Source organism: Carcharodon carcharias, chromosome 16 (genome assembly GCF_017639515.1).
Source record: "Carcharodon carcharias isolate sCarCar2 chromosome 16, sCarCar2.pri, whole genome shotgun sequence".
Classification (NCBI taxonomy): Eukaryota; Metazoa; Chordata; class Chondrichthyes; order Lamniformes; family Lamnidae; genus Carcharodon; species Carcharodon carcharias.
In genome coordinates, this window is record NC_054482.1 from 105,020,099 (window position 1) to 105,037,319 (window position 17,221).

Sequence of the window (17,221 nt, forward strand, 5' to 3'; positions counted from 1 at the left end):
CCTCTGGTTTTCAGGTGAGCCTCTGGTCTTCAGGGAGCCTCTGGTTTCCAGGTGAGCCTCTGGTCTTCAGGGAGCCTCTGGTCTTCAGGGAGCCTCTGGTTTTCAGGTGAGCCTCTGGTTTTCAGGGAGCCTCTGGTCTTCAGGGAGCCTCTGGTTTTCAGGTGAGCCTCTGGTTTTCAGGGAGCCTCTGGTTTTCAGGTAAGCCTCTGGTCTTCAGGGAGCCTCTGGTCTTCAGGGAGCCTCTGGTTTTCAGGTGATCCTCTGGTTTCCAGGTGAGCCTCTGGTTTCCAGGTGAGCCTCTGGTCTTCAGGGAGCCTCTGGTTTCCAGGTGAGCCTCTGGTTTTCAGGGAGCCTCTGGTCTTCAGGGAGCCTCTGGTTTTCAGGTGAGCCTCTGGATTCCAGGTGAGCCTCTGGTCTTCAGGGAGCCTCTGGTTTTCAGGTGAGCCTCTGGTTTCCAGGTGAGCCTCTGGATTCCAGGTGAGCCTCTGGATTCCAGGTGAGCCTCTGGTCTTCAGGGAGCCTCTGGTTTTCAGGTGAGCCTCTGGTCTTCAGGAAGCCTCTGGTCTTCAGGGAGCCTCTGGTTTTCAGGTGAGCCTGCAGCTGATTTTCACCTTCATAGATGCTGGTACTTCGCTGCGAATGAGATTTAGTGATCTTGTCTCTGGTGTTCCATAAAATGAAAGAACAAGGAAGGGGTGGAATCAAGTTGGTAAGAGAGGTCCGGATGGGGAGGGAGAGAGTGAGAAAATGAAAAGGAGTACTCCTGAGGTTGGAGTTTTCATCCTAGGACCAGGGCAGTTAAAAGTGCGAATGAATATGTGTGAGCAGAGTGCGCTTCACTCAGTGCCGGATTCTTCCGGTCCCATTCTGTTAAACAGGAAGGCGCTGCTGGAGGACAGGTGAGTGGCAGCGTTGCCTTGTTCCGGGAATCAGCCCGAATAGTTTCTAACCTCAGAGGGGCCAGTCCCTGGTGCGAGTGGGTAATGCACGTTAAATAAACCCGGCACGAGCCCAAGAGAAGCTTTAAAGCCCAGCATCTGCCGATCTCTATGTTACTGGGACTATCAGCTTGTTTATTACGGCCAGTACTGGCAAGCGCTGTTGTGGGAGTGTGTGTCAGCTGGTAACAGGATCCACCCACTTCCTGTAGCTATTTCTTCATGTGGTTTGACCTCTCGAGTGAATCGTGTGTCACCAGCCGTCCAGATAACCCACCGTAATCAGCGCAAGGTAAGACATTCTGAACTGTGGGGTAGATCAGGTCCAGATTCCGCGGAGCTCTCAAAGTGTTCTGCATGCAGTCACAATCCTCTTGCCTTCTGTTTGGCTCCTTTGAAACATGTTTCTTTATAATCTATTATGAGTTCATCGGCTACTGTTTTTGGAGGGCATTATATGTACTAACGGTTCTTTGCACCGAGAAGAATGTTCTAAGCTCTCCCTTTGTTCTCCTGCCGATGATCTTTACTGCCTCTAGTTACTGATTTACCAACAGTAGAAATAGGTCTCCACCACCAACCCCACCCCCCCCCCCTCCCCCCGCCCCCCTCTTTAACTTATTCCAGTTAAATGAATAACCTGATCATGGTTCATCATTTTGGACTCTGCATTCCCCCAGCCCAGGGCTCCTGTAATTCCCAACCTCCTTTGCCCTATCATTGGCAAGGAGTCCTCAGCCGTCTGAGCCGTAAGTTCTTGAACACCTTCCCCAAGGTCAAAGAACAGAATTACCTGGAAAAACTCAGCAGGCCCGGCAGCATCGGCGGAGAAGAAAAGAGTTGACGTTTCGAGTCCTTGTGACCCTTCCCACAGAACTTGGGAGAGTACTCAAGTTCTGTCGAAGGGTCACGAGGACTCGAAACGTCAACTCTTTTCTTCTCCGCCGATGCTGCCGGGCCTGCTGAGTTTTTCCAGGTAATTCTGTTTTTGTTTTGGATTTCCAGCATCCGCAGTTTTTTTTTTGTTTTTACCTTCCCCAAAGTCTTACTCTCCCTCCTTTAATAGCTGCCCTATAAACCTTCACGCTTAAGCAAGCTTTCAGTCACCCATTATCTCTTCCCTTGGGCTAAGTAACAATTTTTTTTGCCAGATTACATTCCTGAGTTGTTTTGCTACATTGGAGGCTCAAAGAGTCATAGGGATCTGCAGCACAGGAAAAGGCCCTTCGTCCCATCGAGTCTGCATGCGTCAAACAGGTACCTAACTATTCTAATCCCATTTTCCAGCACTAGGCCCGTTGCCTTGTATGCCATGGCATCATAAGTGCACATCCAAATACTTCTTCAATGTTATGAGGATTTCTGCTTCTACCACCCTTTCAGGCAGTGAGTTCCAGATTCCCACCACCCTCTGGATGAAAAAATTCTTCCTCACATCCCCTCTAAACCTTCTGCCCCTTACCTTAAATCTATGCCCCTAGGTTATTGATCCATCCACTAAGGGGAAAAGTTCCTTCTTGTCTACACTATCTATGCCCCTCATAATTTTACACACCTCAATCATGTCCCCCCTCAATCTCCTCTGCTCCAAGGAAAATAACCCCAGTCTGTCTAATCTCTCTTCATAACAAAAACTCTCCAGCTCAGGCAACATCCTGGTAAATCTCCTCTGCACTCTCTCTAGTGCAATCACATCCTCCCTTGAATGCAGATTCCAGAACTGCACACAATACTCTAGCTGTGGCCTAACCAGCATTTTATATAGTTCCAGCATAACCTCCCTGCTCTTATATTCTATGCCTCGGCTAATACTGGCAAGTATCTTAACCACCTGTCCCGCTACCTTAAGGGACCGGTGGACATGCACGCCAAGGTCCCTCTGATCCTCGGTACTTCCCAGGGTCCTACCATTCATCGTGTATTCCTGTGCCTTGCTTGTCCTGCCCAAGTGCATCACCTCACACTTATCTGGATTAAATTCCATTTGCCACTGATCAGCCCATCTGACCAGCCCTCTATATCCTCCTGTAATCTAAGGCTATCCTCCTTACCATTTACTGCCCCGCCAATTTTCGTGTCATCTGCAAACTTACGGATCAACCTTCCTACATTCAAGTGTAAACCGTTTATATATACCGCAAACATCAAGGGACCCAACACCCATCCCTGTGGAACCCCACTGGACACAGGCATCCAGTCACAAAAACATCCCTTGACCATCACTCTCTGCTTACTGCCACTCATCCAATTCTGGATCCAATTTGCCAAATTGCCTTGGATCCGATGGGCCTTTGTTATCAGTTTCCCATGGGGGACCTTATCAAAAGCCTTGCTGAAGTCCAAGTAGACTACATCAAATGCATTGCCCTCACCTACACACCCTTCATCCCTTCTTGAATAACGGTACCACATTGGCTGTCCTCCATTCCTCTGGCACCTCTCCTGTGGCCAGAGAGGTATTGAAAATTATTGCCAGTGCCCCTGCTATCTTCTCCCTTGCCTCACTCAACAGCCTGGGATACATTTCATCCAGGCCTGGAGATTTATCTACTTTTAAGCCTGCCAGACCACTTAGAACTTCCCCCCTTTCTATGCTAATTTCTTTAATTAAATCACAGTCCTCCTGCCTGATTTCCATACTCATGCCATCCCTCTCACTTGTGAACACCGACACAAAGTATTCTGCCTACCTACGTCTTCTGGCTCCACACACAAATTATCATTATGATCCGTATTGGGCCCTACTCTTTCCCTAGCTATCCTCTTACTCTTAATGCACGTGTAAAATAACTTTGGATTTTCCTTTATTTTACCTGCCAATGTTTTTTCATGCCCCCCCTTTTTGTTCTCCTAATTTCCTTTTTAAGTTTCCCCCCTACACATTCTATGCTCCGCTGTTTTGAGCCCCCGTTATCTGCCATAAGCCTCCTTTTTTCTCTTTATCCAATCCTGTATATCCCTCAACATCCAGCATTCCCCAGATTTGTTGGTCCCACCCTTTGTCTTTACTGGAATATGTTGGCCCTGTACTCTCCCTATTTCCTTCTTGAATGAGTCTCAATGCTCTGATGCAGATTTACCTAAAATTAACTGCTCCCAGTCCACTCTGGCCAAATGATATCTGATCTTATTAAAATTACCCCTCCTCCAATTTAGAACTCTGATTTCTGGCCCATCTTTGTGCTTTTCCATAACAATCTTGAATCTAATGGAGTTATGATTACTATCTGCAAAATACTCTCCCACTGATACCTCTACCACTTGCCCGGCTTCATTCTCTAAAATTAAATCCAGGACCGCCCCCTCTCTTGTAGGACCTTCTATGTTAGGCTTAAAAAGCTCTCCTGGATGCATTTTAAGAATTCTGCTCCCTCTAAACCTATCACACTATGACTAACCCAGTTAATGTTGGGGAAGTTGAAATCCCCCACTATTACTTCCCTATTATTTTTACACTTCTCTGACATTTACCTACATATCAGCTCTTCTATTTCTCTCTGACTGTTTGGGGGCCTATAGTACACTCCCAACAATGTGATTGCTCCTTTTTTGTTTTTCAGTTCTACCCATATAACTCCCTTTGAGGAGCCTTCTAAGATGTCATCCCTCGTTCCTGCTGTGATTGATTCCTTGATCAATATTGCGATACCCCCTCCTCTTTTACCTCCTTCCCTGTCTCACCTGAAGACCCTATATCCTGGAATATTGAGCTGCCAATCCTACCTCTTTCTCAACCATTTCTCTGTGACAGTAATGACATCATACTTCCATGTGTTAATTTGTGCCCTCAACTCATCTGCCTTATGCTATAGAAATCTAATTAGTTGTTCAAATACCATATGTTTTAATTATCAGTCAGGCTACTATCTGGCACCTTATCAACTTCCATATGAATATCCGTATGTATGTCAGCATTTCCTTGATCCATGTGCTCTTTTGTTTGCAAAGGCTGGAAAGCGATAGAAGATCAGTCAGCATCCATAATGAGAAAGATAAGTTGAGGTTTAGATGAAGAACTTACAATTATATAGCACCTTTCACATCCATGGTACCTAAAGTGCTTTCAGCCAATGAGTAACTTTTTGAAGTGCAGTCACAACAGTTATGTAGACAAACACGCAGCCATTTTGCATCAAAGCCCTACAAGCAGCAATGCAATAGTAACTACCTATCCATGTGCTAAATGCTGATCTGGACATTGGGAGAATTCCCCTGCAGTAGTTCAAATAATGCTATGAGATCTTTTATATGCACCTAAACAGATAGACAGGTTTTCGATTTCATGGGCCGAATCTTCCCGTGGGATTGGGAAAACCCATGATCCGACTTCACATGCCATTTTTGTCTTTCCATACTTGAGGTTGGGTTCCCAGTGCAGTTCACGAGCCATGCTGGTGTGTGCCAGGAGTGTGGAGTGCACAGGTGAACAAGTTAGAAGGCCTTCCTTGGTTCTCCAACACAGTTTCCAAGCTCCCAACAGTGTTTAAAGTCCCCTAAACCTCATCCCTCATCTCCCTTACATCTCTCCCCCCCCCCCCCCCCCCCCCCCCCCCCCCCCCCCCCCCCAACACCTACCCCCATGCTAGTCGGTGTCCCTTCAAATCACCCATGCCAACTCTATGCCCTCATGTATCCTTCATGCCCCACAGATTTCCTATGCCATCCAAGGCTCCCCCCCCCCAACCCTGCCATGGTATCCTCTATAGCCACTCACCTATGCACTAAGTACAGTCCTCAAATTCCATGTAACATCAATGGAAAGTATTCTGCATTCCTTGGGGAAAAAGGAACCTCTCACCATCTAATAATCCATATCATTGAAAGTGAGAGGAAACAAAATGCATTCTGCCGTGTGAAAATAATTCCTTGTAATACTTGTAATCCCATAAGCTTGTGCTAACTAACCAGAAACCTTGTCAAAGGCACAATCTGTTACTACAACTTCTTGGAACTGTCATTCATTCTCACTGCTCTCTGGGAAAGAAAGAACAGACGTTGCTTATTTCAGTCTCAAAGCAGAATGCCTGTCAATCAATGCAGGGAAGCAGATAGATTTTTTTCAAGTGTCAAAATCAGGCCTTTTATTTTATCAGCAGAGTCATTTAAATCACAGTAGAAAAGATGACAGCACAGGCTGACAGGATATCTAGAATCATTTTTCATTGCATTATGGTGACTTTCCATTGGAAAAGCATGTGAACAAATACACAACACTGGTCAATGTTAGGGTCAACTTACCTTAAAAAGGACAGATTCCTGAATCACTGCATTAAAAACACATCCATGTTACAATACAGCACCTAATAGTGACATTTGAGGGTGTCAAATCACTTTGCACTTACCTTTCAGAATGTTCCAGGTTCCTCAGCAGACTTTCCATTTTCTTCACGAGCCCCGTCAAACCTGCCGCGCTCTTAATGGGCTTCCAAACCACTCCCCCACCCCCCCAACCAGATGAAAATGCGGTATGCGGAAGGAAATCTCATTTAAAATAGGGAACCTGCCCTCAGTGGGGGGCAGTGTGTGTTTTTCAGACTAGGCATTCCCAACCTGCAAGAAGGCCAGAGGAAAATGGCGCAGGGTGTGGAATGCGGAAGAAGAGTGAATTTCCTCCAAAAAAAAAAGTCGAAACGTGGCCATTCATGCGCTGAAACATGCTTCCGACCCCTGACAAAAATTTGGCCCAATTTCTCATTCAGGAGAGAAACTCTTTTATAATCCAGCATTCTCTTGGTATTACCCTTGGGTATGAGCCCAGGTTACACGGTCAGATTTAATTTACAGTACGTTCACTCAAGAGGGAAGAGTGCTACCACTGAGCCCAGGGTTTTGGGTCTAATCCTTTTTTCAGAGCAGAGTCTCATCATGTTGTACGTCTGTTTAGAATAGAAACAGTGAGTAGAGTTCCACTTACTTTTCAAATGTTATGCTAGTTCATGAATTCTAATTTTTGTTCTGGGTTTTGAAAATGGCGTTTTCATATTCAATGGCCAAATTGTAAATGTACTCTCAAAATTAGGCTTTTGCAGCACTTTGAAGCTAGTCAGAATTCAACATATTTATGGTAATGTTGGTGCTTGCATTGTAAACAAAGAAGGTCTGAATTTGCATTGAAAAAGCCTCCCCTCATTTCCATGGGGCTTCCCAAACTGCTTTATAGCTAAAGTTTTACTTTTCTGAAGTGTAATTACTGCTGTCTTGTTTTCCTTTTTTTATGTTGGATGAGGGCAATTGGATCCAGTATGGGTGGATGAGTGCAGCTCCAACAACACTCAAGAAGCTTGATACCATCCAGGACAAAGCTGCCCACTTGATTGGCACCCCATCCACATACCTTCACTCCTTCTGTCACCGATGCACGGTGGCAGCAGTATGTACCATCTACAAAATGCACTGCAGGCACTCACCAAGCCTCCTTAGACAGCACCTTCCAAACCCACGACCACCACCATCTAGAAGGACAAGGGCAGCAGACACATGGGAACACCACCACCTGGAAGTTCCCTCCAAGCCACTAACCATGCTGACTTGGTAGTATATCACAGTTCCTTCACTGTCGCTGGGTCAAAATCCTGGAACTCCCTCCCTAACAGCACTGTGTGTGTACCTACACCACATGGACTGCAGTGGTTCAAGAAGGTAGCTCACTACCATCTTCTCAAGGGCAATTAGGGATGGGCAATAAATGCTGGCCTAGTTAGCAACGCCCACATCCCACGAATGAATAAAAAAACTGTTTCATATTGCAGGCATGCAGCTCGCTTGTCAGCTTAGGTGTATCAAAACCACACAGAATCTTCTTTGTTCTTCAAGCACACAAAAGTTTTCCACCTCAGTGGTAAGCAGTCTTTTGTTTTTGGACAACTGTTGCTCCATGTAATTTTAAAATTCTGCAGGCTGGCTGCAATTTGCTTCTTTAAGGCTCCTCCTGGGGATCTTACGTCACTCCAGGAATTGCAATGTGGGATAACATCTTTGGCTCTGGCCTTTGATTCAGTAGATGCTAACTCAGCTCAAAAAGCTGAGCAGGGCGTCTAGGCCGATACTGAGCAGGGTGTCTAGACCGACACTGAGCAAGGAGTCTAGACTGACGCTTCAAGAATGCTGGGATGAGATGGTAAATGGAAGCTCTTTCTACCTAAGGTAAAAGCAAAAAACTGCTGATGCTGGAAATCCGAAACAAAAACAAAAATACCTGGAAAAACTCATCAGGTCTGGCAGCATCTGCGGAGAGGAGCACAGTTAACGTTTTGAGTCCATATGACTCTTCATCAGAACTAAGGAAAACGAGTTCCTTCTGAGATTTTAATACTGCTACTTTAGCATTACTGCAAATTGGAAACTGCTTCATACATTGATGCCAAGGTTGCAATCACTTTAGCTATGCTTCATTCTCTGACTCTTTGAACTCCAGATTTCTCTAAACCTCTGTCCTTTCTGCCACTGTGATTTTTTTTCATACCAAGGACCTCATCCACTTACCATCCGACCCTACCGATTTTTCACTGGTGATTTTATCCTACATTTGTCCATTTCCTATAAATGGAATATTCTTTGTGTAATGACTTTTGTTCCCCTTGCAGTGCAGTGATCCATGGGCCTTGATCTTTCACATAACTTTCTCAATAATAACATGCATGTCAGATATTGTTGCAAAAATATAAGACAGCACCGAATGTCATGCCATGAATGAAAGATGAAGCCAATGATACAGAGGCTTTTGCTTTTCCTTGCCTTGGTGGCTAACATTGTGCACTTTCACAACCTTGATAGAACTATCAGCAGTAACAAACCAACTGGTTTGGCAACTGAAAGTGCATGGGTAAGGAATCTGAAGAGAGGAGGTTAATTGGACTAGCTGCATTTTCTGCACATATTTGTGTCTCCAGGCTCATGTATGCAATGGTCTCCTGACCAGCATTCTATATTCCACCCACTGTAAACTTCAGATCAAGGAATAACAAGACTGTTAAATAGGGAATTGAGGAGAGAGTGAAAGAATGAGAGTGGGGGATATGAGAGAGAGATTGTGGCAAATGGTGAAGGAAATGGAGATAAGTCAGTGGAAAAAAGAACTGGGCACTAGAATAAACAAGTTAATAGTTGGAAATAAAGCTCACCAGAAGTCACCAAGGTGGGCTCCATTTGCAGAATGTGTTTAGTTACTGTGGGCATAGTAGTGAGCTCTTTATCAGTATAGTCTTCTATTTTCAGTGTTAAAAGCTATGACTACCTCTACTTCAGAGCTTCAAAGTTTAGTCAAGTAGAGTTCAGGGGAGTTACTGTAAAATTGGAGACAAAAAATATGTAGAGTATTCACTGGGTTTTGATGAGTGAAGATTACCATAGAGCAAAGAGAAAAATCTATGGACAATTTGCAAAATATTGATTAGGCCACAGAAAGACTGAACTGCTTCACCAAATTAATAAGGTTCTTTTTGTCAGGTTTGTTGGTAGGACAGCAATGTAATGGATTTGAAAACCATTTATGTATAGAAGGGGGAGGTGATTATTAAAATTAGTGACCAGTTTTAAAAGCATTGTTGTAATTTGGCATTCAGAATGCTTGCTTATTTCACTTGATGCCTTTCGGAATGCGCCACTCTGACAAACTTTTAAAATGTTGGGACCTTTTCTTACACTTCAATTGATTGAGCCTAACATTATTTTATAGATCTGTGCATTACATTAAAATGAATTAAATAATTTGATTGTTTCAACTTGTAGATGACTTTATTCAGACACAAGAATGCAAAAAGGATTGAAGGCCTAGATAAGAATGTATGGTAAGTAGTAACATTAAAACTCTGCAGCTGAAAAACTACATTTTATTTTAAAGATGGACAAGGGAGTCAAGAGTTATGAGGGGGCAGACTGGAAGGTGGAGTCGAAACCATGACCAGATCAGCAATGAGCTTAGAGAATGGCAGAGCAGGCTCGAAGAGCTGAATGACCTACTCCTGCTCCTAAGTCCTATGTTCCAATTTATTTTCACTGTTAACAAGTTATGTCTTCCTCAAGCTTAAAGCTGAGTGAGCACAGATTTAACAAATCTTAGGGTTCCTGTAAATGCTGGTTGGGTTGTAGTCTGGTTAGGTGTTTATCTACATAGCTTTATATGAAGTGTACAGTGCAGAAACGGGCTATTCAGCTCAGATGTCCTGCGCTGATGATTATGCTCCTCCCACTCTATTTCATCTAACCCAATTCTTCTGTTCCATACTCCCTCACGTGTTTACCTAGCTTTGCCCTTAAATGCGCCCATTCATTTTAACTACTTTTTTGTCTTTGATGACAAGCAAAGAGAGTCAGTAATGGTCTCTTATCCCTGTCCTCTTCCTCTTGGTAAGAAGATAATTAAGAATGCTACACCCCAGCGAGTTATAGAGGAACTTGTAATGGACTGAGTTTACTTAGTGACAGCTGGCAATTGCTGTACTTTCTAAAGTCACCAGTGGGACAGCATCTTCATATAGAATCTCGTTTATGTAAAGATCCTGCAGTGATGAATAATCCATGAAAACATCTTAAGGCTTTGATGTTTACAGTATGAGTCCAATAATTTAACAACTTGTGTTTTATTGTGCTCCTGATCAAATTTAAACCTGACAATGGATAAGGTGCTTTCGGAACAGTTAAGTGATAGACTTAGCAATCGAATTGAACAAGTGTGATTCTTATAACAGTGACTGCTGCTCACTCACTAAACCCAGTCATTAGGTAATAATTGAGTGTCATTTCAAATTGAATTAGTGAGTCAGCAGCAAACATGATTACTAGACTCATGCATTTTAATTCTGTTACTGAATTCAGATCTTAAAACACAGCAATTATTCATTCTTTCCAATCCATTTATAATATTTCCCACTCCTCTGTTGTAAGTGTCTGCAAGGGGGAAGAGGGTGGTCTAGTGGTAATGTCATTGGACTAGTAATCCAGAGGCCCAGGCTAATTCTCTGAGGACATGGGTTCACCTTGGCAACTGGTGGAATTTAAATCCAATTAATAAATCTGGACTGTGAAGCTGGTCTCAATAATGGTGACCATGAAACTATCATCGATGGTTGTAAAAACCCTTCTGGTTTACTAATGCCCTTCAGGATATCTGCTGGTCTAGCATACTTGTGGCACCAGATCCACAGCAATGTGGTTGGCTCTTAATTGCCTTCTGAAATGTAGCTTTAAAGCCAAAAGTGTTGGAAACCCTGAGATTATTTGCACAAAAGGCATGTTAGTGCAATCAGGGTTTGTGTCCAAAATGCTAATGACATACCGCTTTCATATTGTTTCACAGAAGGCAAAACATTTTTGTAAAAAAAATTAGGCGTTTAAAATGTCTGAAAGGCAATGACAAATACCACAGCGAACTTGATCTGCAACTGCAGAAAAATCCAGCAATTCAACTGCAGCCTCTGTGACCTTCCAAAGCAACAAGCTGCAGCTCATTGTAAAAAGGTGAATGGAAGCAATGCAAATTGGTTGAAAATAAACATTAGCTAATATTGCACAGTACAATTTCAGCCTCAAGTTTTAAAAGATATATATTTAAATGGCAGCTAGGCAACAAAAGACATTGAACTGGTAGTACACAATACAGAGTTAGTGCTGGGGTCATTCTAACTGCTGAATTTACATGTTGGCCAAGCGACTAGATAGACCCACACAGCACAGACTACTTGACATCCCACAGGAACACTGGAGACTGTTGCCAGCCACCCTGGCTGCTCTCGTTTGCCTTCTAGTGGCCAGGTAAAGAACGGCACCCTTTCTTCTAAACAGGGAACTATGATTTTTATGTTATTATTCTTTAATGGGATGTAGGCATCACTGGTAAGACCAGCATTTGTTGCCCATCCTTAAGTACCCTTGAGAAGATATTGGTGAGCTGCTTTCTTTGAACTGAGTGGCTTGTTAGGCCATTTCAGAGGGTAGTTAAACATCAACTACATTGCTGTGCGTTTGGAATCAGAAATAGGACAGACCGAGTAAGGACAGCATTTTTCCTTCCTTAAGGAACATTACTGAACTAGGTAGGTTTTGTGACAATCTGGTAGTTAAATGGTCTCCATTACTGATATTAGGGCTTGACTTTTTGTAAAGGTGGAAGGTTTCCACCCCTTAGCCCAAACAGTGCCCGAGCCCCGATTGCAGATGTTCCACCTGTGAACCTGACACCCAGCTTTCTCGCTGGCAGGGCTGGGGGGAATGGGGAAAGGTGATACTTTTCACATTTGTGTTAGCTTCCTTCGAACAGAATCAATTTTCTTTACTGGGGTGTCCAAAATACAACTTGTGGGCTTTAGACATTTGAGGAAAAGTTCTAAAGCTTTGAAGTTATTTAGAGAGATAAAGTAGCCCCTTTGGAGAGATAAGGTACCCTTTTGGGAGAGGTCAGGTATTGCAATGATTAAGTGTAGACACGAATGTGTATAAAAAGTAGAAAATCTCTTTGGAGCTGTCAAGTCATTTAAATCCCCAGTCCCTTTAAATTTAAAAAAAACATCCAGCATGCATTTCAAAAAATTGGTGAATTGCTAATTCACTGTTCATTGACATAAGCCTGAAGGTTATTATTATAGGATTAGTGCTGCCAGACTGCTTCTAAAGCCTATTATTACTGCAGTAGCGCAGCAAGGGGTGGGAGGGTGGGCAGTCTGATTTACGCCTGCAAGTGTTATAAACAGATTAAATGTCTTTGATGCACTCAAAAGGATTTCAATGTTATCATTGAGGGTGTTTTATAAAATATAATGAAGTCAGCAATAGACATTTAGAACTTAATTTTATTTCTTCTCACCATGGCTACTGGAGTCTGCCCTTTGTAGATACTGGATAAGTTTGTATAGAGGGTGTAAGGGAAAAGGGTGGTGGGTGGGGGGACATGAGTTGGCACTGTTGGTATAGGGGCTATAAAGGGGCATGAGGATGAATGTGGAGCATGGAGGATATGAGGGCCATGGGGGCAGCTGGGGGGTATGGGTGGCCATGGAGGGTGTGAGGTGGCATGAGCTGGCATGGATGGGGCATGCAGAGTATGTGGGGTTGAGAAGCGAGGGCTAGTGAGGTGTTTCTTGTTTATTTTTGCAACTGGGGTGAAGTCAAAAGAGCACCCAGGTGGGCCTTTTACACAGTCCGCCTCAGCACTTGGCAGCCCTTCCAAGCTCTTTCCAGGGTCGGTGGATCCAACTCCTGTTAGCGCCCACCTCCCTGGAACAAAAATCCAAAGATTTGCGGGGACACTTTCTCCCAAGCTGGGTTTGCAGATTAGGAACTTTCCCAACTCTGCGCACCCAATTCAAAAGCAAAATTTTGGCCCTTTTGGTTTTTAATTTATTAATTGTACTTATCTAATTAACTGAATTTAAAATCACTCGGGTGCATTGTGGTGGGATTTGAACACATGTCTCTGGTTCATTAGTCCTGGCCTCTGGATTACTCTTCAAGTAGCATAACTGCTATGCTGCCATACCCCATTTACCTGGCTTTCTAAACTGCCAATCCCTGAGTACAGGGCCAATTTCCTAAGATTTTCTCTTTTTACGATCAATATTAAATGATCTCTGCATTGAGCTCATGGAGGAAAGTCCAACGCCATCCTTCCAATTATCTGCCCACTCTTTTTTCATGTCCAATGCAGGGTTAGCACCCAGAACATCGTAGCCTGCCTCTCTCTTTGCAGATCTGATGGGTATTTCCACCATTTTCTCTATTTGCTAAAGTGCGCCCTGTCTTGTAGGATTGAATTTACCAAGTTGGCTGCTGAGCCGGACGTGGTCAATCTTGGTCAGGGATTCCCAGACCTGCCTCCTCCTCCTTACATAAGAGAAGCCTTGGCTGATGCTGCAGTGGGTGAAAATTTCATGCTGAACCAGTATACAAGAGGATTTGTAAGTTCTTCACATGATTCTCTACCTAAGCTATTTTCCAATCTACAGTGCTGAGTACTGGAATAACGCTTTATGGTATGGTTGGGAAGTTTTTTGCTATTCCTGCACATTAAAGCAGAGAGTGGAGTGAATCAGTGAGTGGAGTGAATCAGTGAGTGGGAGAGAATCAGTGAGTGGGAGAGAATCAGTGAGTGGGAGAGAATCAGTGAGTGGGAGAGAATCAGTGAGTGGGAGAGAATCAGTGAGTGGGAGAGAATCAGTGAGTGGGAGAGAATCAGTGAGTGGGAGAGAATCAGTGAGTGGGAGAGAATCAGTGAGTGGGAGAGAATCAGTGAGTGGGAGAGAATCAGTGAGTGGGAGAGAATCAGTGAGTGGGAGAGAATCAGTGAGTGGGAGTGAATCAGTGAGTGGAGTGAATCAGAGTGGAGTGAATGCCCCGCAACCCCATGGGAGATCAGATAATTGTTTTAGAAACCTAAAACAAGTTTTTAAAGCAAGTGCTAAAAATTTTAATCATGATGTAAGTGACCAACTTGTCAACCTGGTCACGCATTTGCCAGGCCAGGCAAGTACAGCAGTTGAGGTTTGACAACAAGCTTGTTCTCAAACTGCCCTAAAAGGTGCTATCACCAAATAAAGGATTGGCCATTTGAGGATTTTACTTGACGCAGCTATTAATTGAGAGCAAGAGATTCACAATGATAAAATTAAAGGCCACCATGTAATATTTTTGATATAGATTTATTTGTGTTCCATCAGATCCTCTACAATCACCTGTCTTTAGCAAAAAGAAAGATGTGCAGGTTGATGGAGGACTGCTATCTCTGCCTTGGATCCCACATGGACACTGTCTCCTCCTTTTATGAGGAGTTGCTAATTTAGGAAAAGTACCCCAGGTACGTGTAGGACAATGGAAGAATGGTTCAATTTAAAGGTGCACCATCTTTCATTTTAGATGCTTGTCACCCACTCATCACATTTCTCACCCTCCTTCCAGGTAATCTTTGATCACAATTTGGCATGGTACTTTGCTCATGTAAATTTGCAATCTCTATGTTATAATTTCCATGGAGCCTGGCACTGCCAGGCTTCCACTCACAAAGCTGGTTGAGTATGAATTCGCATTGGGGTCAGGGCAGGCAGAGATTCCATTATCCACTTGGAGGCCTGGCATTAAAGAATGAGATGGCACCTGGGAGTTGGCATCTCTCACTGTTGCCACCACCTCTTTTCTGCTCTCTGGCAGGCACTGACAGGATGCAGGCATCCAGTACAGTAGAGACGCAGAAGTGCAAGTCACAGAACTTGGGATTGTGGCCTGGAACACTCCAAAAGATTGAAGGCTGCCAAATTTCAACTGGACCTTTGCAATCTCAACAATGCCACAGTACTTAAAGTAGTTTGAGCTCATCACTCAATTGGCTTTTCAGGCTTTTTGTTTCTCTCCGCATCTCAAGCTGACTAAAATACACCAATATTGGTACTGACGTGATCCATTACATTTTCTGGCCCTGCCCTTGTTTCGCCTTGGGTTCAGGTCTTGGTTGGGATTCCTTTAGGGTTTGTCTGTTACCCTAAGAATACCACCATAGATTGTTATTTGTAAAAACCATCCTTATTTATTTACAGATCTATGTGCATCTCAGTACTCTACACAAGTAGATCTTCCCATCAGATCTCAGTTACTTAATCATGTGCCATTGCATCATAACTACATTAGGTGCTCCTGATGTTAACCCTTTACTCTATATCTCCCCCAAAGTCTCAGACTTCACAGGGTTAGTCTTTCAGATTGTTTGACCAGTTTCCCTGGTATGGTCCTGATTTCATTTTGAAGTTGAGGATTAACTGTTCTCTCTCATCTCTCGATAGCTGTGTCTTCCACCTGGGTGGTAGTAGAGTTTTTACTTGTTTCTGGTTCATTGTCTCAATCTGGATCCAAATAATATGTCCAATGTTCCATTGGTTTCCTTCCCAATGATATCAAGGCCCTTCGGTTCCTTCTGATATTTCCCTGGTCCGTCTCAATTCTATAAGATCTCAGCTATGGAGCTCTTTCTATTACGATGCCTTCTGTCTGTTGATCTCATATCCACACTCTCTCCCTGGGCTGTGGCACTTCCAAGTCTGGTGCCCTGTGACTTCAACTGAGACTCGTGAGATATCATTCAGTTACTGAGTACATTCAAGAGAAGTAGCAGATGGCAGCAGGTGCATTGTCAAGAATTCCAGTGGAAGGAGTAAAATTGGAAGATATGAATTTTATTGAGGAAGTGGAACCAAATACCTCACTCGTTCCCAAATACTTAATGGCCACTGAGAAAAGACTACAAGAGGTTAAGCTAGCAAATTATGAGCTTGACTATCTCTTTGTTGCTCCCCACACTTCCTAACTTTCTCACAACCATCTGAGGTAATGTTAGGTTGTAGTATTTGTTGTAGAGCTGGAAGTTGTATTCACAGTCATCTTTCCATTAAAAGATCTGATGGCGAGAGCCTATTTTCTAGCAGTGAGATTCTGTAGTTAAGAAGGGCTAAGTTAATATCTTTGTTCTTATTCATTAATTCCTTGATTATTTGAACTCCTCTCTCTGCTTCGCCGTTCGACTAAGGATATGTAGGCGAACTAGTGACACGCCTGAAACCATATTCCTGCACAAAGTTGCATGATAGTTTGTTAGCAAACCAGGGACCATTGTCTGACACCACAATGTCCAGGATGTCGTGTGTTGAGAGTATTCTTTTCAGTGATGTAATGACTGTCTCCATAGTGATGTTGTGTAATCTACTCACTTCAAACCATCTGGAGTAGTAATCCATGACAATGATGAAAACTTTGCCTTTAAACTCAAATAAATCCATTCCCAGGTGCTGCCAGAAGGAAAAGTGGAGGGTGCCAATGGTTTGCTGCTTTTGGCTATTCACTGTACATCCAAGGCAATTCATGATTAACTCTTCAATGGTGTGATTGATGCCTGGCCACCAGGCTGACTGCTGGGCTTTTGCTTTGCATTTCGCTATTCCCAAGTGGCCTTGGTGGATTTTCTGGAGAATGTCTAGTCCAAGTGACTTTTGGATGACTAGTCTGTCATTAAAAGCTAAGCATTTATTAATGATTCTAAGATGTTTTCTTTGCTCAATGTATTGGCGAAATACTGGGTTGTTAGGGGTGTACTCTGGCCATCCATTCTGGCAATACCCTTTTAAATTGATGCATTCACCATCCCGCTGTTTTGCTAGCTTAACCTCTTATAGTCTTTTCTCAGTGGCCATTAAGTATTTGGGAACGAGTGAGGTATTTGGTTCCACTTCCTCAATAAAATTCATATCTTCCAATTTTACTCCTTCCACTGGAATTCTTGACAATGCACCTGCTGCCATCTGCTACTTCTCTTG

The 17,221-nt window shown here is 43.5% G+C and overlaps 1 protein-coding gene across 12 annotated transcripts in view; it reads left to right on the forward strand.

Moving 5' to 3' along the window:
* Positions 1-882: 882 nt before the first annotated feature.
* The window catches only part of LOC121288889 (transcription initiation factor IIB), a 128,900-nt gene continuing 112,561 nt past the window's right edge, over positions 883-17,221 (forward strand). For 2 of the 12 annotated variants that reach the window (XM_041207708.1, XM_041207709.1), the window contains exons 1-5: positions 1,134-1,230; positions 2,090-2,195; positions 7,688-7,776; positions 9,666-9,724; positions 13,675-13,825. In XM_041207708.1, the coding sequence (XP_041063642.1) occupies positions 2,183-2,195; positions 7,688-7,776; positions 9,666-9,724; positions 13,675-13,825 (312 nt within the window). In that variant the 5' untranslated portion in view covers positions 1,134-1,230; positions 2,090-2,182. Of the gene's footprint in view, positions 900-920; positions 1,231-2,089; positions 2,196-7,687; positions 7,777-9,665; positions 9,725-11,644; positions 11,688-13,674; positions 13,826-14,584; positions 14,722-17,221 lie in introns of those variants that run through there. The other 10 variants (XM_041207710.1, XM_041207704.1, XM_041207707.1 and 7 more) reach the window with 10 other exon arrangements.